The sequence below is a fragment of the Rissa tridactyla genome, chromosome 6, assembly GCF_028500815.1.
Source record: "Rissa tridactyla isolate bRisTri1 chromosome 6, bRisTri1.patW.cur.20221130, whole genome shotgun sequence".
Lineage (NCBI taxonomy): Eukaryota > Metazoa > Chordata > Aves > Charadriiformes > Laridae > Rissa > Rissa tridactyla.
Genome location: NC_071471.1, coordinates 39,735,926 through 39,757,636, shown reverse-complemented (window position 1 = coordinate 39,757,636; position 21,711 = coordinate 39,735,926). Strand labels below are relative to the sequence as shown.

The window sequence follows — 21,711 nt, the reverse complement described above, 5'->3', positions numbered from 1 at the left end:
CCGGGCCCTGCGCGGGTGCCGTGCCGGCAGCGGAGCCGCGGAGCCGGCTGTGTCCCCGCGCCGCTCCGCGGCTGCGGCTCTGCGGCGGCGCCTCCCGCTGCCCGCATTAGCGCGGGGCCGCCGAGGCTCCGCGGGATGCGCAGAACCCGCGGCTCTCCCCGCGGGGTGGGGAGGGGGGCGCAGGTGAGAGGCCGCCCCCCCCGCGCCCGCGGCTGAGCGGTGCCGGCACGTCCCGCTGCGCGCCTGCTTCGCGGCCGCGGAGCGAGCGCCCCCCCCCCCCCCCAGCCGCTGTCTCCGTTGTGTTTTCTCTTCCTGGCCCAGCCGCGTTCCCTCCGCGCAGCGCGGCGGCGCATGAATATTGATGTGTTTATATAATCGATAACCCACTTTCCCCCCCTTTTCCCGGGGAAAAAAAAGAAAAAAGATAAATAAATTCAGGACGAGCCGCCCACCCCGGGGCCCGCCGGCCGGGGGGGGGGGGGGGGGGGTGTCCGTGGGGGGGGTGCCGTTGGGGCCGCCCCCGCTGCCCCGTTCCGCGCAGCTCCGCGGGTCCCGGCGCGGGGAGCGCGGCCGGGCGCGCGCAGCGCCCCTCGCGCCGCAGGAAATGGTCCTTTATATATTAGACATATACGGGCAGGTCCTGTCAGATGCGCGGCGCGTCCGCCCGCCCCCCCAAAAAAAAAATCGCCGGGCGCCGCGGGGGACCCCGCCACCCCCCCGCCGCCCCCCCGCCCCCCGACGCCGCCCCGCGGTATTTTTGCCCAGCTGGGGCGGGTGTGTGTGGGGGGGCCGGCGTCGGGCGCCGGCGGGGCGCGCCGGGGCGGGGGGTGCGTGTGTCGGTGGAAGGAGGAGAGGGAGGAGGGAGGGGGGGTGGTCGCCGCCGCGGGCGGCGGGGGCGGCGCCGCCGTCGCGGCGGCGGGGAGCGGCGGAGGAGAAGGGGGGGGGGGGCGCGGCGGCGGAGCGGCGGCGGCGGGTCCGGCTTCGCCCTGCCAGGACCTGCCGGGCTCCATTCACGCCAACAAGTTTGGGAGAATGTTGAGTTCAATCGCGCCGGAGCCGCGATGGAGCGCAGCGCACTGCAGGTACCGCGCGCGCACCCCCGCGCGCGCCACGCCCCGCCCACGCCCCCCGCGGAGCCTCCGCGCTCGCTGCGCGCCCCCCCCCCTCCTCCGCCCCCCCCCCCCCCCCCCCCCCCCCGCTTCACAACCTCCCCCCCCCCCCCCCGCTCCCCTCCCCTCCGCTCCCCGCCCTCCCCTCCCTCCTCCTGCGCGGCGCGGCGCGGCGCGGAGCCCCGGCGCTGATGCCGCCGCCGTCGTGTTGTTGTTCCCCGCAGTGGGTCGGCGCCCCGTGCGGCTCGCACGGCCCCTACGTCTTCTACCGGGCGTTCCGCTTCCAGCGCCGCGGCGGCGGCGGCCGGGCGCGGGTCCTCGCCCTCGGCGACTTCTTCTTCGTGCGGTGCCGGGCGGAGGAGCCCGCCTGCATCGCGGAGCTGCAGCTGCTCTGGGAGGAGCGCACCAGCCGGCAACTTCTCTCCAGCGCCAAACTTTATTTTCTCCCCGAGGACACCCCCCAGGGCAGGACCAGTGACCATGGCGAGGTGGTAAACGCAGCGCCGGCACCCCCTTCCCCGTCCCCACCTGCATGCCCGGGCTCGGCAACATCCCCCCCCTTACCCTCCCCAAACCGCGTCCCCCTCCGCGCCGTACGTGGCGGGGCAGCGCGGAGGGGCCGCGCCGTCGGGGCGCTCCGGTGCGCGCTGCCCGGGAACTTGTGCGGGAGGCAGGAAGGGAGCGGGGGGGTCGGGGGTGTGAGGGGGGTAGGGGTACGGGGCGCCCCCGGCCCGTCGGGCAGCGGAGTGTGTGCGGGGCTCGCCCAGCCCTTCCCCGGCTTCGTTAACAACAACAACAACAACAAAAAACCCAAAAACCCCGAAACACACAGAAAAGAGGGGGGAAAAAACCCGGTGGGGGGGATTTCGATATTGTTCGGGGCTTTTTTTTAGTATTCGATATGTTTAAGAGGGCGGAAATTACGAAATGGAGGCTGAGGGAGATCAAAAGCTATTGAGCTGGCAGGGACGTGTTGAATAAAGTGATAAATGACAGGTACGGGAATAATACATTCAAATAACTTGCAGATATGCCTGGGCGTATTTCGGAGCCGCCGTGCGGCCGGTGCAAACACGCTGCGCGCCGGCACCCACCGCCGGGACCCGCGCAGCCCCCGCCGGGCTCCGCGCCCGCCCCCCGCACCGCCCCGCACCGCCCGGCCTGGGGCGGCCGAGCCCCGCAGCGTGAGGACCCCGCCTTCCCTTCCCCGCCCCGGGCCGGTACCCCCCTTCCCACCCCCAGCGCCCCCTCCCACCCCCAGCGCCCCCCTCCCTCCCGTTATTTGCTTTTCTAATTGATTGCGTGGGCACGGTGCGGGGTGTGGGGGGGTGTCGGGGGAGGATGAGGGAGCCGGAGGGGGATGCGGGAATGGTCCCCCAGAGGGGCTGGGAAGCGGGGACACACACACACACACACGATGTGTTTTGGGGGAACTTCTGTTGGAGCTGGGGGGGTGTAGGTAGAGGAGGGGGCATGTCCGCAGGGGCTGCGTTGGGAGGCACGCGTGGCTGTAGGTGCGGAGGCAGCCGTGTACCCCTGACACGCGTACGCAGCCGAGGCGCGTTTCGGAGCCACCTTCGCCCGCTGCCACCTCTTCACTTTAATTTTCTGTGCGTGCCGCTGAGATAAGGGAGCCTTTTCCTAAGAATCAGGGAGATGACAGTGAGCAATGGATGCTCTGAAATTGCCCGTGGTGACTATTTAAAACTGTGCCTGCGTGTGTCTCGTGTGTGTGTGTGTGTGTGTGTGTAAAATGAAAGATATTTGGAAGGGAGGGGGGGTGGGGAAAGGGACACAAATCATTTTAATACGCCTTAATGATCAGCTCATGTTACTGTGGTAGGAACATCAGAGAAAATTAATCCTACCATCACGAGTGAAGCGCTGCTCCGGTACGAGAGTTCTCAGCTGCGTGTACCTTCCTAATAATATGCACAATTTTATTTATTTTTACATGCAAACACCGCTAGTAATTAGCCGTGTGATTATACTTGTGCATTTCATTGGGGCTTTAACTGATGTCATTCTGCATTATTCAACCATATGAAAACAATTTTCAATTAAGATAATGGCACGCCTCGAAATTATGCAAATGCCGGCCGTATTGTGTGGAATAATTATGACAAATGTAAAGCAGGTAAAAAGTTTCCTAATGCAGTTGTGTTTTACACCCCGGTGATGTCATTTCCCCTCTGGCCTAAGTTAGTCATTCATTAGCAGAGTAGCAGCAGCAGCAGCAGCAGCAACAGCTCTGAGTGATACTTCTCTGGCAGGGAGCCTACAGAAACCGGCACTGAGAGCCAGGGCCTAGAGAGGGCAACATAACACTCCCATTAAGAAATGTACTTTGTTTTCACTTACTCCATTAACTTGTTTATAGACATCGCGATGATGATTTTTTTTTTTTTTTAATTTTTTTATTATCAATTTTTAATAGTTTGGCACGAGCCGAATTCCCCTTGGGGACGCGCAGGCGGACGAAGGGCTGGGTGCTGGCGGGCGCGTTGCGAAGCGCTGGCGGGTTGGGGGTAACCGGTGTCATCCTCGTCTCCTAACTGCCCCGCTGTCACCGGTCCTTAGGTAAACGACACCCATATCTGTTCCCAAAGTGGTGGCAAGGGGTTGCAAGGCTTCTGAATGCCCGTCTGGGCTCCTTCTGCGGGGGGAAGATGCATCTCTGGAGTCAGAGGCAGCTGGTAGCCATCAGGGTGGACCTTATTGGTGGCGTGGGACTGGCGAGGGGGTAAAACACCTTGTCTTGCATTCGGCGAGTGGGGGTGAAGTAACCGGTGCTTAAACACGTATTGCAAATCTGCGGTGTCCGAGGCAAAGGGCGAGGGGGCACTCGCTGTCAGTAAAATTGTTGACGAGAGGGGCGAGTGGTTGAATCGCAGGCTTGCGATGGCAAATTTAGGCATTGTCGTTGGCAGCTACCTGCGCTGGCGGCGTGATTAATAGAAGCAGCTCACTGCCTCTCTTCCGTAATAGCAGCATTGACACTCTGACAATATTCAGCTAGTGGCTGCGGGGAGGGAGGAGAAGCGAGGAGGTATGTAATGCTTCTGTTACTAAGAAATTTCTGATGGCGTATTTTATCTGATTGCCAAATGTTTGAGCTAATCAGCGATAAGTGTAAATATAAGTCTTTTTATAGCCAGCTGAATTCATCATCCAGACTTAAAATATAACCCTGACTGTTGCTAAAACTGGATGTTTCCATACGCTGGGGCCCAGACCCAACGATGGGTTCAAGCCCAGGTGTGCTTTGGCCGAGGTGCCCCTTCCTCCCTCGCCCTAAGGCCGAGCATCCCTGTGGGCACGGCAGGGAAGTTCTCCTTCGGCCCCAGAAGCCGGCCGGAAGTTGCTTTGCGGGGCGTCTCGGTGGATGGCAAATGTGGGATGGGGCCAGTCGCACGCTGCAGGTTAGGAGCGCTCCTGGCCCCGATCCTCCTTGCATCCCAGAGCAGCATGTATGGAAAGGCTGGGACCAGCCCCGGCATCGGGGTCAGACCAGTGGTCTCGCTGTGCAGGAGCAGCGGAGTCGTTTTTGTGAGAGCCGTGGTGCCTTTGGGGATGCTGTTAGGTGACCTGGAAGAGTTTTACTCCACTGAAAACTTTGTCGCTGCTTTTAAAGCCCAGAGACCTCGCCGTCAAACCCGAATGCTGCAGCAGGTGCAGCACTGGTCAGAGAGTGGGAGCAGCCTTCTCCCCTTCCCTCCGTCGGGGAAAAGGTGGCTGTCCTCCCTTCATGGGAGGGACACCGTCTACTGTCTGTTTTTCCAGAGGAAATCATCACCTTACCCTGGTTTTCTTGGCCACTCCTGGACCAGCGTGGTCCCCCATTTCACCTCTTTTGTGGGAAGGGAGGACCTCTGGGATGGCAAGCACCTCGCACGGGGCTCAGAAGAGGATGCTCGGGGGCCTGCAAAGGTCCGGAGGGAGCGGCTGTAAGAGCACACTGTCGTGCTCGAAACTGTTTCCTGGGGTGCGTGTGGAAAGTGGCCCCCCAGCTTTTCCATAGCCCAACTGTGAGCCGGCAGACACAGCGCCCTGGACCCACAGCACTCAGGGGGCGCGAGGTGGGCTCAGTCCCCCACCCTGCAGCCCACAGGGTCCTGGCCGCATCCTCCTCCGACTCATTTACTGCTCCAAGGGGTAGCGTGGGGGCTACGGAGCGACTGACCTTTGCAGAAGCAGTTCTAGAGCAAAATGCTTGTTAGTGCCTCGTATTTTCATGTTTTTAAAGGTGTTGGCATTAATTAGACTGGGCTTAAAAATATATATCAAAGCCGGCGCGCGTTAAATCCAGGGATGGTATTTGGTGTGATGTATGTGATTCCTTAAAAAAAAGCCCCAAACAAGCGACGGATTTATTTTGCCTGGTGTGCCGTGCCCTGCCTTGCCCTGCGTGGTGGCGGAGGCTGGGCTGTCGGTGGGGCTCTGCCTTGGGCTCATTCAGCAGCAGCTGAGTTTACTACGAGCTCCTGTTGATTCCATCTCTTCTCCCAAACTGGGGATCTGATGCAATGCTTTTCGCCTTGCAAATAATCCTTACTCATGCAAGTAATTTACATGAGTAAACGTTGCTCATACAGAGGAGAGGAGAGAGATAGCTTCCTGTAATTATTTCCCTAGCAGTATTTTGCATTTTCAGACTAATTGGGGGAAAGAAAAAAAAAAAAAAAAGTCGTCACTCCATGAATGTGTGTCATTTATAATTGCAAAAGAGATTCTTCCAGAAAGAAGTTAAGGGATGCATCAGGTTTGTTCTCTCTTTGTTTCGGGACGGATGCTCACAGCATCCCTCAAAAGCCCAATTCGTTTCCGAGGGGCTCTCCGTGTGTGGAGGTCCTGCCCCTAGCTGTCCTGGTGTCCCATGGCGCTAGTGCTTTGTTGCCACCCCCCTTGAAAAATGTGCTACACCCTTTGCGCAGAAATGGATTTTTTTAATTTTTTTTTTTTTTGAGAGACGTAGGAATCTGTACACTCTTATTCGATATGGGAACAGCCCCGTTTTAGTCTCCACGATGTGTGCCTTGTGCTCGTATCTGTCAACACTGGTAATGACAACACGTTTCAAACATGCAGATTATGATTATTAAAGGGTGCTTTAAAAATCATGCTAATAGCATCAATCTCCAATGTACACTTGCTCAAATTAATTCAGCTTTGGAAATCAGGCGCACTGTAATAGCAGCATTAGAGAAATGGCATTTGTCATAAAATATCACGGTTTTGGTAATTGCCTATCCACTCTGTATATTTTTATCTCTCTCCCCACCAGTAGCATATGCCGGCAAAGGAAGGAGAGGGCAATGATATTACTCAGAGAAGCCACATGTTGCTAGCCATTAGCCAGCAATCTGGCGTATGTGGTCACTTAAGAGAGATTCCCTTTTTTTTTTTTACTTTTTTTTTTTTCCTTTCTTTCCCTCTTTCCCTCCGCTTCCCAGCGCTTTCAGACTGTAAAATACACCCACTGCTCTCCAGAGTTGCTGTTCCCAGTCTGATCAGTGGCACTAAACATTAAACTCTTGTCTTTGGAGAATAATAGGCCTCACATGGTACACCCTCAAGCGTGTTGAGATACTGTGCAGGCTGGAAAATAAAAATGTTCTAATTGTGTCTTTTAAATAAGCATAGGAGTGAATTAATTAGACTATATTTTGTCTTTAGTTGCTTAGTTACACAATAGTATTCCTAAGCACAAGTAAGATAAATTGGCTCTTTTTGTGCTGCTTGTCCCTTAATCATAATTACTGTATTGCTCAGGAGAGTAACGCATACATAGATTTTGCATTTTTAATAATATTCAAACAATATGCGAATGATATAGAAAGTATGTTCTGATTCAAGCTCTTATATGCTTTTATTCGGGAAGAAGTTCTACTGCTGTGGGAGCAGTATTTGCATTAGTTGCTCAGAGATGTAGTTCTGGGAAATACATAATTGAAATATTCTTGCAATGCTTGTTCTGGCCCTTTCATTCGCATTCAAAATAACAATGCCTTAAGTCTCCGAACAGTCATCCACTCTTGATTTAAGAGCTTTTTTTTTCCTTTGTGTGTGTGCGTATGTGTGTTTGTGCATGTGCAGCGCGGGTTCACACCCAGCGTTAACCCTGCAGAGAGCAGACGCTCGCGTGATTCATGGTGTCGTATCAAGTTGGGCTTTTTATTTTGTAGCTAAAATGCAGTCAGAAGGTCAGATGAACATCGGCATTTTATGGCATTAATCCAATGACCTTAATGCTTGGCAGGCGTCCATGTTTCTATGCGAAGGTGCCAGGGTTATAGATAATAAAAGAGTTCGTTTTCATTTTCTGGGTATTTTAATCTTTCTTTGCAAAGCGTAGCCTCGGGTTTGGGGGGCTTGGGGCTGCTCCCAGGGGCCAAAACTTTAATTTCTTCCTGGGTTGTTGAACGTTAGCTGCTAATGATGGGCAGATTGATACAGATACTGAACAATGGAAGGTTCTGGCAAGAAAGCCCCTAGACATGCTCAGTGGATGTATGTGAAAATTGGCTCCATTGTTCTGCTGTATGAAAAGCAAGTAAATTATTTACAGATATTTGCTAATTAAAGCACATATTGTTTTACCAGCACAATAGAGCACAATATAACAAAAGACAAAAGAATAAGCTTGCATAATTTAAACCTGCTAATGCAATGTACTCCTTGTTAAGAAAAATATAATTATGTAATCTACGAGGAAAGCTTTTCGTACTGTAACTGTAGTCGGCAAAATTAGGAATGAATTGCTTGTCAACTTGCCTAAACTAAAACAACTCTTCAAGATCTGCGAGCTATCTGATGGGAAAACATTTTGACTGAAGCCTATTTTCTCTTTGGTCAGAACTTCTATCTGCCATGACAGATATAAATTCAATTTGAACCTCTGCTTGGGACCGGGAGGAGGGAGAAAAAAACCACCCCAGAAACGGAGGAGGCGGCTGGCAGGAGAAATGTCAAGTCTAGCTGCATCTCAGCCGTCCCTCCGTGCGCTCCCCTCTCCACCCCACCTCTGGCCCAGATGTACCAGGATCCCACAGAGCATCCTCCAAAAACGCAGTGCTGCCCTGCCCCAGGATGTTTTGCCTGTCTGGCTTTGGAGATACTCAGTCACGCCGAAAAAGCTGCTCGCTAATACAAGGGAAAGCCAATGCCATAGGACTTCACGTGCTTCACCGGTGTCCTTTATCTCGGTCTCTTCTTTGGGGTTTTTGGACCCCGGCAGACGGGATGAACGCGTCGGGACATAGTGTTCTCCATCGGCGTGCGTTTCAGACAGCTGTGTGTGGCTGTGCTTAGGCTGGGGAAGCAGCGCGGTAGGCTGGGGAAATACCTGTCACCTGAATTTAACAAGATCATTATAGCCCTTTAAAGTAATTAGTGAAGGATTAGCAGATGAAAGGTTCTGCCTTGGCCTCTTTTAAAATTCTCCCCTATGCCAGGTAAAATCCTGGGCTGTGCATGTTTCCATTCTCGAGAGCGATGGCCTCTGTAGGTCCCTGCAGGCTGGCATCTCTGGGGAGCACTGCAGGCCCAGATGACAGCGGCCAGCGCCACTCCGGCATCCTTCGGGACACCTCCGTCTGCCCTGGGCTACGGGATGCACGAGGAGATGGCACCGAATGGGGCACCTGGGGCACGGAAAGGGGAAAAGAAAGCTGCCCCTGCCAGGCGCTGTAACCTCTTGTGCGGCTTCCCTGTCACTTGTAGATCCCACCTGCAGAATGGGAGCAGCATCTCCAGCCTGGCAGAGGTGTGCCCTGGATCCCCAGGGTTGTGCTGGAAGAGCAACGTGTAATGAGGGAGTGGATGGCAGGAGAGTCCTTCGCGTGCCTTGCAGGGAGGCTGAACGGGGCACTTCCCAAAGCCAGTCCTTTTCTATAACTCAGTCACAGTTTCTTTTAGCCAGTCTGTGATCCTGCAGTCTTAAAAAACCCCACGTATACCCCCACTCCACAGCAGGCAGCAGGGAGATGGGACCTCCTTACTCCAGAGAAAGACTCTGAAAGTTCCCCGCCCCTTCAGGGCTGAATATGGTCCCTGGAGGAAAGCTTGGGTGAAGTGTTGCTCGTAGGAGATGACTCTGGAGACCTGGGCTCAGGTTCCTGAGCGGCTTTTGGCAAGTGGGTTAGGGCTGAATTGAGATGACCTGGTTTCCGCTGCTGTCCCAAAGCCCTGTGAGCATCTGTGGCAGAGAAGAACTCTGGACTATAGACTCTGACAACAGGGACTCTCGGTTTGACTGCTGTCAAGATAGGGTGACGGTACTTTTCTCAAACACCCTGACAGAGGCATTGCTACGTGAGAGGTGCTTATTGGAAATAAGCCCCCTCCTTCCTTTCTTCACCTCCGTGACATGATCTTCCGCTCCTCAAAGGGATCCAGAGCAGGCAACCGGATTCCCGATGCAAGAATTGCATTGTTGGGCAAGGAACGGGAAGGTGCTTTTCACCTAAATCACAAAAAAACTAAAAAATACATGGGATGTAAAAGAAGCCCAGAATAATAGAGGCCTTTATGCCCAAATGAAATATGCAGTTCTATTATCCTCGGTGAATGCAGTCTGTAAGAGTCACACTGTATTTTTTGCTCCTGCGGATGAACGTGTTTTCATCAGCAATGTACTGGGTTGTAAAATATGCATCCCCAGCTATCTACCGTGCTAAAGGTTTCAGTAAAAAGGCTTGAAGATGTTTTCTAATGCAAATCATACTGATCAGATAAATGACACGCGGTGTCTCCTGTAATTATCGGCAAGAGTTTTTACAGTACGTCTCCTGTTTCTCTCTAGGCCACATATTTGATGTTAGGAGACAGCCAAGCAGGTGTTCGACTCGCTCGTGCCCTCCAGAATTCCTTAAATGACCTCTGGAAGCACTGGAGTGAAAACAGTCTCAGCACGTCAAAATTTTGAGATATCTCAGTCGCCGTAATTCTTTTAAGGCTGCCTCGGCATCTCTAAAATATAAATCTTTCCTAGTTATTGGCAATGAGTGAGGCGTTGTGACGTACCGTATGCGGGTGTGCAATCAAGATGTACGACCTCCCAGTGCTGCCCTGTGACTCCCTGCCTTGTAAGAGTTAATATTTCTTCTAAAAAATAATTATCTGCTTTAAACTATTCTAACTACCTGACCTCTTTCCCTGAATGTAAGTATTTCAACCATCTGCTGAGTCAGGCAATATAGCATTCTGTGCTTTCAGGAGGCTGTGATGGTTGCTTAGACAACAGTGACATAATATTTAAGCGTAACGGCTCTCGAGAAGATACTGTCCCCTTCTCCCTGGACGACTTCTCTGAAAATGCAAATCCGATACGCTCTTAAAAAAACAAAGAGAGGGATGAGAAGGGTTTGTATCACCATCTTTCTTAACCATCTCTCCATTTCCCACTTGAAAGTATCGTACTTTGCTCAGGAGTCTTTTAAGATGTGCTAAAATTACAGGCTGACTAGATACCTGCTTTATAGAAACAGAAGAAAAAGTGCCTCTTTTTATAGTCAGTACTCATTTCACGATTTAGACAACTTTGTGGCTGGGAAAAGGGTTGCCATTGGTAGATCAGCATCCAAAAAGACGCATCCGAGATAAATCTCATTCCTGAGCAGAGCTGAAATCAGCGCCGGCTGGTTCCTCCTGCAAACCTCATCGTGCTGTAGCAGGAAAAAAATTGCAATTAAAGACTTAACCATGCAGTGGAGACCTCATAAACATATCACTTCAGAGCATAGCTAATACACAATGAGTTGATTTTTGTGTAGATATATATATGCACTGTATGCGACGTGGGTGGTTTTTCATGTTTACACAGAGATATAATTATGAATGACATGAAGGTTATACAGCAGATTTCTTTAATCTTCTAAAGGTTTGTTAGTCATGTGTCACCATGTACCTGGTTTTTATTTATTCAACATCTGTATTCCTTTGTCATCTCGTTGCAAGGGTTCCTCTAGAAGGGCTGTGGCAGGAGATGTGCAGTGGTTGATGCCGAATGGCTACGCGGGCTCCTCCGGCTGTCAGAGCCAGCCAGCTTTTGTTGGGACACAGGGCTGCGAGATGGTTTTTGCTTAACAAAAAAATGAGAGTGTCCGTTTTATCACCAGCTGCTCCAAAAAAAAAAGTATTAAAAACCCCCCACAACTCATCGCTTGGGTCTGAGCTCTTGGAAAGGTTTCTCAGGTTCCTCCAGCTGGCAGAGCCAACCAACTTTTGTTGGGACACAGGGCTGCAAGGTGGTTTTTGCTTAACAAAAAAAGGAGAGGATCCCTTTTGTCACCAGAATCTCCTAAAAAAATATATAAACCTGCCCAATAACTCATTGTTTGGGTCTGAGTGCTTGGAAAGGTTTCGCAGGGATGTGTGAAAGCTTGGTGAGGCACATCGAAATACCAGGGCTGGTGAAATAGTTGGGTGGCCTTTGTTTGGGTGGCACTGGGGCAGGTGACCTCTTGTGTTAGCTGAGGGGCGAGGAAGGTGGCCTCTCTGGAAGCTGCCCCATGGCTCGGGCTCCTCCGGAAGAAGGGGCTGAGGCTACCGGCCATGTTTTGCTGCCCAGCAGTGTTTGTATGATGAGGCGCTGGGGGGAAAACATCCCCTCACTGTGGGGATTGGCATTGGCAGTGGTGCTCGGAGGAGGACCACAGTTCCACCTATGACCGCCATGGTGTGTGGGGAGTTGGGGAGAATGTGTCTGGTTGTCTCTGAATTGGGCTGAAAGCAAGCAAGAGCTCAAAAAAAAAGAGCGGCGATAGAGAGCAGGTCTACCTCATCCCACTGCGTGTAGGGTGGGGCGGCCGAAGGTAGGCCGTGAAATATAGAGGGTCATTTTTCCATATTCTGGCTAAAAGAAATGCACTTTTGGGGTGACCCCCAAGTCCTGGGGTGGTGTCTTTAATGTTAGGAACAGCTCTGGGTTTCGGGGGGCTGGTGGCGGCGGGGCTGCAGGTGGGAGATAGATGGGCCCCCTTGGCCTGGCAGCCATGAGGCGGGTGCTGCCATTGCAAGGCCCAGCCTAGCAGTGAGCACACTGGCATCGCTTCGCTCTAGTTACAGTGGAGTTTCTTTTATTTTCTTTTTTTTCCTTCCTTCCCCCTCCCCCCCCGTGTACACATCATGTGCGTGTGTGCGAAGGTTGTATTCTCGAAAACAAGTTTATTCATTGATGATGTAATAGTGATTGTACTTTTCTTTTGGTTAATAAATTGTCTGCTCGGCTTACTTTGTATGCCAGCCAAAATTAGTCATACCAGTTCTTGGAAAGGATATGAAGAAACTAGTAATTGAAATCATAATCATTTGATCATGAGAGCTATTTGGAAAATAATATTTTAACCAAAAACACGTCTGATCTCCAAGTCAGATTTTTATTAAAACTGCTGCTAAATAGATTTCTCTAGTGTTGAATATTAGAAATTGTGTAGTAGCTAGTGATGGTATTCAACATCCTAAATTAGAGGACTTCACCCAGAAACTGCTGAGACTGTCTGCAGGCAAGCTGATATTTATATTTTATATTTTTTTCCATCCTGACGTTTAATAATCACTGTGTAATAGCTATAAAATGCATAGCAACTACAGCTTTTTTATTTCGAGTGGATGGTGTAATGAAATTGGGTGAAACCATCCATTGAAATTGTACTTTGTAGTACCCAACGCTTGTTTACAAAGTATTGACGTTTGTCATAAACAGAGATTTAAAACATCACCGTTATTGTTTGTTGTTCGGTGGAAGCTCTTACACTGTGCAGTGATAAAGGAAAAGATTTTATTACAAGCTTGCTTAGCATATAAGCATGCCATTTGTTTCTGACCAAATACTTGTTATTGCACTAAGTGTAACGAAGGTGCCTGCTTATAAAATGATTTTGTATTATGTAAGGGAGAGTGGAATATCAGATCTGCTTTTTTACCAGAGATACTTCAGGTTTTGTATTGTGTGTAACTTATCACAATAAAGCTTTTTTTTTTTTTCCCTATTGAGCAGTATTTTATTTCCTGAGGAATGTGTTCAGTGGGGAAAAAAAAAACACAGAGAGAATCAATCGTGCTTTTCTCTTTGTTTAATAACTCAAAGAATTTCTCTCCCCATCACAAATACTTGTGTTTATTTGAGAGAAAAACTGGATTCCGGTTTATTTTATTTCAAGAACCTGTAACCTTATTTAGCACTAGAAATCTGCGGTGTGCAAGGTGTGGTGTGCAGCCAGATCTCATTACAACATAAATTATTTCTGCTGTTTTAACTAAAAAATCTGGAGTGTATCTTGCTGGATATGTGTGTATGTTTGTTTGTTTATTTTTTGAGGCTTTCTTCAGCCCTTACTCGCTGGAGTCAGCTATAAAACATTCTGCTTATTCATCATGACTGAGAGGAGTTGATTGTTTCCTGGAAGGATAAAATTCAGCAATTAGAGCTGTTTAATTCGAGTATATGTTCTGGAGGCTAAACTAAGTTTAAGTGCTTTTCTTAGAATGTATGTTTAAGAAGGGAAAAAAATTACAGTTCTGATCTTGAAAAAGGTTTTAAGAAACATGAGAATGTGCAAGTTTCTTTTGGTGGGAAGCACATAACATTTATGTAGTATTTCTTTTGGGATTACATCACAGTTTTATTTAATTTTTAGGACAAAAGTTAAATTCAATATTTGTGTATAAGCCAAGGGAAAATGTACCATAAACACAGGAATTTTCTGGTGAGTCAGAGTTCCAAGAATCTGAGATTTACTTAGTCCATTTATTTCAGGACTAGCTATAACCATTAGTCATCCAGCCATGAATTTTTACATTTGCAGCTAATTGCACCTAAAAAACAAACTTTCCCTCAAGGCTTTGGGTTACACAGAATGTGATTTGGCAACCTGCATTTCAAATGCCTTTTAGGATCATTGCCCTGGTCCTAGAAATTGTCTTTACATCATGTGTATTCGTTTTGAGTAAACAATTTATATTTCCGCTTAGATGGCAGGAGGAATAGATGAAGTACTAGCTTTTCTGTATTACAGGAAAATTAATCTGCCAGCATCAAGATAGGCTTTTCCAGCGGGGTATGGGGGGGGTCAGTGTTACGGGTTTATCAGTCATCGTGGAGCCCCGCGTGACGTGTCGTATTCTCGTTTGACCGCTTCTTGCAGGATGAAGTTATCGCTGTTTCAGAGAAAGTTACTGTGAAGCTCGAGGACTTGGCAAAATGGGCACAGTCCGATTTCTCCAAGTGGAAGTGTGGTTTCCGGGCTGAGCCGGTCAAGCCCATGGATGGGGGGAAGAATGGGCAGAAGGAGGCCTTGACGAGGTACAGACAATCCACGCTCAACAGCGGCTTGAACTTCAAAGACATCCTGAAGGAAAAGGCTGACCTTGGTGAGTATCCCTTACTTTCTCCCGTGGGGAGGGGCCCGTGGGTGAGCGTCGTTCGAAGGCAGATGAGCCCGATCCTGCCGAGCCGTCGCCGATTCCCAAGGTATGTCTGTGTGCTCCAGGCGGAGGTGTGGTGATGAGATACCCGAGCGGGATGGGTGGTGGTGAGCTCATCGCAGGCTCCTTCGAGACTAGCGTGGGGCAGCTCTGTGATACCTGTCTGCTCCATAGACACGTCCCTGAGCACTAGGCTCAAACCCTGGAGATGCATGCACAAGTAATTGTCAAGGGCTTTCCCAGGGGATCAGGTCAGAGCTGTGCACTGTGGGCAGAGGAGCGTGACACGTCTTCCCGAGGCGTCTTCCGACAGACAGGGGAGAGCAGAGGCCTTTCACTTCCCACATCCAATCTTCTGGAAGTGCAGCATTGCCACCTGCTTCTGGTGCATGTCCTGTCTCCATACGGTCAGCTTTGTGCCTTGTTTCGCGGTGAGATGTCCCTTCCATAGCTTCCGTAGCGTTTCCTTGTGAGCTTTATGTCACTATACAGCATAGGCTTCTGCGAGCACCCCAGTCTTCTCTCCAGATAGACCTGTGCTTTCTCTCCCTGTCTGTCTTTAGGGAGGGAAATGGTAGCTCTGCTACTTCAGGTGGTCACAGACATGCTTGCTGCTTTGGTGCGCCGGCAGTCACACCTCTCAAATCCATGATGGGGGTGCAAGGTCTGAGGGAGATGGGTCTCCTGTAGGTAAACGTGCCTGTTTGTGGTATTGAGACCTTGGATGCGTAATAGCTGTCAGAGACGGCGCTTTGAAGTGCATTCTAGGGTCATTTCTCTGTTGTACCAAGCTTTCAGCAAATGTTCCAAGTTTGAAGAGCATCAGATTTAGGCCATAATGGGTGGAAAGGTAAGAAATTAAAAGCTAAGGCTGATGCCTGTGAGGAAATGCTTTTGCAGCTACGTGAACAGGAGATGCAGGGACAAGTTTGGTTTTATAATGGTTCGACTGTGTTGGCATCAAAGCCAAGTTATGCTAAGCTGAAGACCTGTCTTGGAGGATTTATCTTCTGCATCTGGATTTTCTGATCTTATCAAATGGTGAAGTGATTTTGTCAATCTTGTGTTTCGCCATTACATATGTAGGTTGGAAGATTGAATTAAAATTGGAATTTGATCTTATTTTTCATTACATCTCCAGGAAAAAAAATAAACCATGCAATTCTTTCTCTTTTCCTTTGCTCTTCTGTGTGGTTTCTTTTGGTTCATAATTACATGCAGTAATTTTCTCTGCTATTGCCCTGGCATCTTTTTTACTTGCTACATTTATTTGCATTTGTTTGTTGTGTTAAAAGAATCTTAATGTTTTTCAGACAGAACTTTTGTGTGTTAATGTTTTCTTGTTTTTGTTTTTAACAAACAAAAAAACCCTTGTGGTAAGTTATGAAATTGCTATTATCTACCCTTGGAGCCAAAGAAAATTATCTTTAAGCCTAAAGCCTATAGTTGTATGTTAAGCCTTTGAAAGTAGGGGTTATACTGAAAACGCTTGTGGAATGCAAACTATATGGTATAATTTTGATAACCCACATTCTGATGTTGCTCTTTTTCAGTTGGTGGCTCTGGCTTATTGTTGGGTCTTTTTTTTTTTTTTCCCCTAGTAGAAAAGGGTATTTTGACTAATGTTTGATTGTGATTGCCTTTTTCTTCCCTGTTACCGGTTGCCGGGAGTGAAACCAGAATTTCAGGAAGACCTGTAGTTTATTAGGCACATTGATACAAACAACTGATCTAACCCATGAAAGGCAATCAAATAAATTTCTTAAATGTAGTAGTAAGATGATTTTTCACTACTTGAAAGCCCCAAGAATTTAAGCATATTTTTCCTCCCAGAGCTGAGAAAAGCTCAGAAGAATGGTGATCTTCATTGCTTGTGAAGCAGCCCCTATTTGGTTGTGTCCTGTAGGCAACCCATGAGGTCTGGTGGTTGGCTTAACCCAACCAGGTGAAGGAGAGTCACTTCTCTCATTCTGAGTGGTCGGTCAAGGTTGACATTGTGCTCTGGGAGTTGCCATCTCCCCAGCTGTAGGCAAAGGCAGTAGCATAAAGTTGCAGTGTCCAAGGCACACAGATTTGAGCTGCCCGTGTTGTATCTTCTCTGCTGTCAAAATGGCAGGTTTACTGCCTGTTATAACGCGTGCCCACAGACCTTTTCCAATACTCAGCATCTTGCCAACAAAGCAACGCTCCGCCGCAGTGATCAAAGATTTACTAGCGATAACTGCTGCAGTAGGTCTCCAGCACAATGGGATGGGGTAGTTTTTCTCTTAAAATAGGGTTGTAAACTGTGAGGGAACTCAGTGCAGTGTCACACAAAGGTCCCTCAGGTGAGAGCATCAGCACAGCGATATTAGCGAGGTTAATCAGCCCAAATGGAGAGATGATCGGCACCTCCACCGCCTCCCACCACTGCAACACCAGTCTCCTCCTAATCGGGTCCTCGGTGCTGCGCCCATGGGGATGTTTCATGGAGGGCTTCCCCACAGGGCAGAGTGGGGTGGCTGTCTGGGGCAGACTGCTTTGTACAGGACTTGGGTCTGAAGGGAACAAATCCCGTCTTGTGCTAGTCTGGCGGGCCATGCGTGAGTCTGCTAGTGACACCCGCATTTAACCCCGGCTGTGGATGCGGAAGTTGCTGAACCAGGTGTTGAAAAGGTCTAGATAAACAAAGTGATCTCCTGGACCCCTTTTTTCCTATGAAATGGCATGTTTCCATTACAGAAAAATCCCATAAAAGTGAGTAGATTCTGAAATTTTTCCTACTAGATGTTTTTCAAAACGAGCTGTAGAAGGTAATAGGAAATTATATCCCTACCAAAGAGCTCAAAGAAACTTTACAGAAGAAACCAAATCAGTTTTCACACAGCATCCAGGAGTGGTGAAGGGTGAAATAACCCGGATGAAATGAAAACATGGCTGATTGATAGAGAACCACAGAAGTGACGCACTTAATTGAACACATTGGTGTTGGGAGCGGGGCAGCTTTAAACAACAACGGGGCAAAGTGGGGCCTCGTGTGAGCAGTGTATATACCCTGTACTGGGTGCCGCTCTGGGGCACTCGGTCAAAACCGAGGCGACACCTGGTTAATCCACAACCTGGAGAAACCATGCACCTATAATTAAAAGTTGACCTTAATTCAGATTCTATCTCCTTTTTTGTTTGCTGTTTTTTCTCTTCTCTTTTTCTTTCTTTTTAATTCTCTTGTTTTCCTCTTGTCTCTTTTTTCTCTTTTTCTTTTCTCTTTGCCTTTCTTTTCTGCAGAAACTGTTGGGTTTTTTTCTGTAAAATGCCATTGTTTTTATCACTAGTGAATTATGCAGAACTTTTCCTTAGGACTGTATTAAATAAAAGATCTAGCAATGGCATTTTTTTGTATGAGCTTCAAGATTTCAGCCTGAAAAATGATTTTTAAGAATTATTTCTTTCTGCCTGTTCAGGTATTTATGTTATACATTCTGTCCCTTTCTACAAATATGTCAATATTGAATGCTAGCAGTTTATGTCTTAAGACTATTTATAGCTTTCTGAATATTTCTTTCAAATGTTGAGAAAAATAAAGAATAACAACAATGCAGCATATAAAAATAGAGTTGCTCAGGAATGTATTATTCATAATGAACATGAGAACCTGTTTTTCCAGAAGAATTGGTCTGATTAAATCATTCACTACTAAGGCCGCTAGTTATTTATTTTTGTCTTTAGAATTATTTAGGGGATTTTTCTTTGTAATAAATGGACTTGTATACCCATATTTGGTAAACCAGTGGGAAGTCACCAAATGAGGAATTATTTCATTTTACAAAATTTTTAGCAACTAAGCAATGTAAACACTATTGGTTAAATATGGCAAAGTTGCATATTTGTATTCCTTGGGCTATAGTTTGGAAAAAAAAAAATTCAAATTATTTTATATAACACTGCTTCTTACAGACTTCCTTTAAGTGAAGTATGAAAGCTGCAGTGTAAGCTTTATTGGCCTATAAATATGTCATTATAGTTGGACTACATTTATATGCTTTGGATTGTTGTTTAAGCCAAGAAAATATGTCTCTACAGGTTGACTTTTTATTGAAACCCTTTGAGGCATACAACAGAATGTATTTTAGGCCAAGGTTATTAAAACAGCATTTTCATTTTTGCAGCAGACTCATTGTCAATTATGCTGCCACAAACTGTCTGTGGATAGGCAGTTATGAATGGTTTCATCTCTAAATGTGTCTTTAGAAAAAGAAATAAAAGATAGAGGAGTCAGAGCTGAAATTGAGAGAAGAGGCTGAGGGGAAAATGACTGAATTTAGTGCTCGCCGGCTCCGTTGGTTTGGGTTAGGCTGGGCTGCGGCACTGCCTGGGTTTAGCTGAGGAACAAATGGTCCCTGTGCCTGCGCTGGTGCCCCTGCCCAGCAGCCTGCATCCCTCTGGCTCATGAGGGATGTTGTGGCATGACAGAGCTCTGGGTCTGGTCCCCAAACTGTCATTGCCACTCTCTTTATCCATCCTTTATGGGTCTTTATCATACCAAAATAGGTGGTCGAGGTTGTGGCACTGTGCGCGCTCCCGTTCCTGCACTGGTAGCATTAGTAATGGGGATGAGCAAATTCTGGTGCTTACTGAAGGGTTTTTTGCTGCAGTTACTGGTTCTTTGGGTCCGGGGTGGGAGAGCCCAAGGAAAATTTAGCAATCAGTCCTGTCCTGTCTTTCATTCCCCACAGTCATGCATTTTGGGGTGTAGAATCTGGATCTTTGTTCTCTGTGAAATCCAGGAAAATCAGGTACTGCTTCCAGCTGACAATGTTTTAGCAGTCACCCTTTTCTAGTCCATAGGTGGTTTTCCAGCAGTTGTTTCCTACTTCTCTCTTTCGAACCCTCCAGCAGAGCTTGCCGGCCAGGGGCTGGATGCTGCAGGACCGGCTCACCCTCTCATTTCCTTCTCTTCTTTACCAGTCTCATAATTTGCATAGCTTCATATGGGAGATCCCAGCTCCTCATCGGATCTTGTGTTACCATATAAATTGGCCGATCCATGGCAGATAGCAGTGATTTTGGAAGGAGACGCAGAGCGGGGATGAGCTATCTCACAGGAAGGTGCTGTGATCCCTTGGTGTCCCAGAAGCCACCGTGCCCGGCCCCAGCGCACATTGGGCTGTTGGGTGGCCCTTCGGAGTTCACTTACCAGTGGCCTTGCAACAGGCATGGCTTCTCCAGATGAAGATTATCAAGTCGTAGTGTACTCAAACTATAATATTATCGAAACTGATAATCTGCAGCTGTAGCATGCTCAGACACTTGCGGTGACTTCTGAACTGGCGCCAACTCTCCTTTTTCATTGTCTGTCGTGTGCAGCTGAGTTCAGGCTCGCCTGGCTTAACTTGATGCAATAATTTTCTGACCAACTAATTGTTAGCTATTCAGAGTACAGCTACTTCGGATATTTTGTGCCTAAGTCATGCCTTTAACTCTCTTCCCCTCCCCTTCTTCTCTGTTTGTCTGCACTTTTTGACTCTTCCTTCTGCCTTCCTGTTCGCATTGCCCTAGCTGAATGCCATTTTGATCTCGCTAAAGCTCCTGTAAGTGTCCCATTATCCCATTTTCCCCTCTCTGCCCTTGTGCAACCTATGTTGGTTTTTGTCTTGTGGGTCAGAGTGACCTCTCTAACTCATTTTAACCAGCTCAATTGATAACAGCCCTTTTGCTGTAGATGAGGCTATTACATGACTTGTCGGTTGTGCTCCATGGAGCCTGAATGGAGGAGGACATCTCCCTTGGGGAAAACGGGCCGTGGCCAGGTGTTTTCTTGTGTTTGTGCAGCTCCTAGCACAAATGCCCGCGCTGCTACAGCGGAACGAGAGCACCGTCAGGCTGCGGAGCCGCGCTGCTGGGATTGCCGCTCAGAGGGGCCGCCGGGCAGGAAGGCTGCCTTTGGTTCTGCATCTTCTTCTAGTTTAGTTACTGCTTACCTTTAGTGTTAACATGTTTGGGATTGGAGATAAGCTGAGGTGCTGAGCAGACAGACAATTTTGTCCGGCCTTGTGTGAGGAGGGCAAGATCAATGTTTATTTTTATTATTTGTCAGCCAGTTGGTTTAAGATAACTAATGCTCATCGTCTCTAGTTGCTGACTGCCTTTCAGATGCTGAAAGGGGATGTGATGTACCCCCAATAATTCTGTGAGAATGACGTATTTTTTCATGGAGGTGACCTTATCTCCAGTAGCATTTCGGGGCTCCCCCTCCTCACTTGCCCCTCTCTTGAGCCACCTCTCCTCTCCTCTGCGCCTTCCCCAGCCTCCCTTGGGAGGAGCTGGCGGGGTCCTCGGGAGGTTGTCTGTAGCCACCTGGTCCTTCCCGAGGCCACGTGTTTGCCCAGCAATGCTGGGATGATTTAAGTGCTGTTAATTTCTTCCTTTCTCTGGGGACAGCCTACTTCATTACAGTGGAAGCGTATGGGGGTGACAAAAACATTTTAATATGCAGCACTGGCTATGGAAGCCTTTCATTCACCACTGGATTGTGTTGAGCCTCGTCTATTTGTGTCTCTTGAAAGGAGTTTTAGCACCACACATCTCAAACTTCAAGCGTGCCTTATCAAAGAGGTAAAATTTGGATTTCTTCTCAAACTTTGACCCGCCTTTGAGGTCTTATAAAAGGGGGGGTGGTAGCGTTGCCCCTGGGAATAGAGGAGGTGGGTATTTCGTTCTTTGAAACGCGGATGATCTGCCAAGAAATGTAAACAAAATCCCACATAACTTCTCTCTAGGTAGCCCCTGAAACACAGTGCCTGTTCCCTACCCCCACCGGTTCCTGCAGCAGGAGCAAGCTAACATGATTATCAGAATTGTGCTGATAGCAGTTGTCACTGTGTCAGCATTTTCAATTATATATTGGTATGACAGGGCACTTTGTCGTTGGTGTAGAGCACAGCCATTTGCAATTGCAGTTCTGGTCTATTCAGAGGCATCAGGGAAGGAATCACTGCTCCAAAACAGGGGAGGAGGAAGAGTAAGAGTTAAATTTTATTGCCTTGTGAAGCTACAAGGAACTAACCCACGTTCTCGTAAAGCCAAAGTTGCAGCAGTTTGCACCATCAATGAGTTTTGTTGCAGCCTCTGGTTGGAACAGGAGCAGCCTACATAATTACAAAATAAGTAGATAAAAAATAAGGACCATTCACAGACAGTG

The 21,711-nt window shown here is 48.6% G+C and overlaps 1 protein-coding gene across 6 annotated transcripts in view; it reads left to right on the top strand.

The window, feature by feature from the left end:
• The first annotated feature begins 952 nt into the window (after nt 1–952).
• ARID5B (AT-rich interaction domain 5B) overlaps nt 953–21,711 on the top strand; it is a 120,484-nt gene continuing 99,725 nt past the window's right edge. For 2 of the 6 annotated variants that reach the window (XM_054205285.1, XM_054205281.1), the window contains exons 1-2: nt 1,276–1,597; nt 14,255–14,480. In XM_054205285.1, coding sequence (XP_054061260.1) covers nt 1,301–1,597; nt 14,255–14,480 — 523 coding nt within the window. In that variant the 5' untranslated portion in view covers nt 1,276–1,300. Of the gene's footprint in view, nt 1,083–1,275; nt 1,601–14,254; nt 14,481–21,711 lie in introns of those variants that run through there. The other 4 variants (XM_054205284.1, XM_054205280.1, XM_054205286.1 and 1 more) reach the window with 3 other exon arrangements.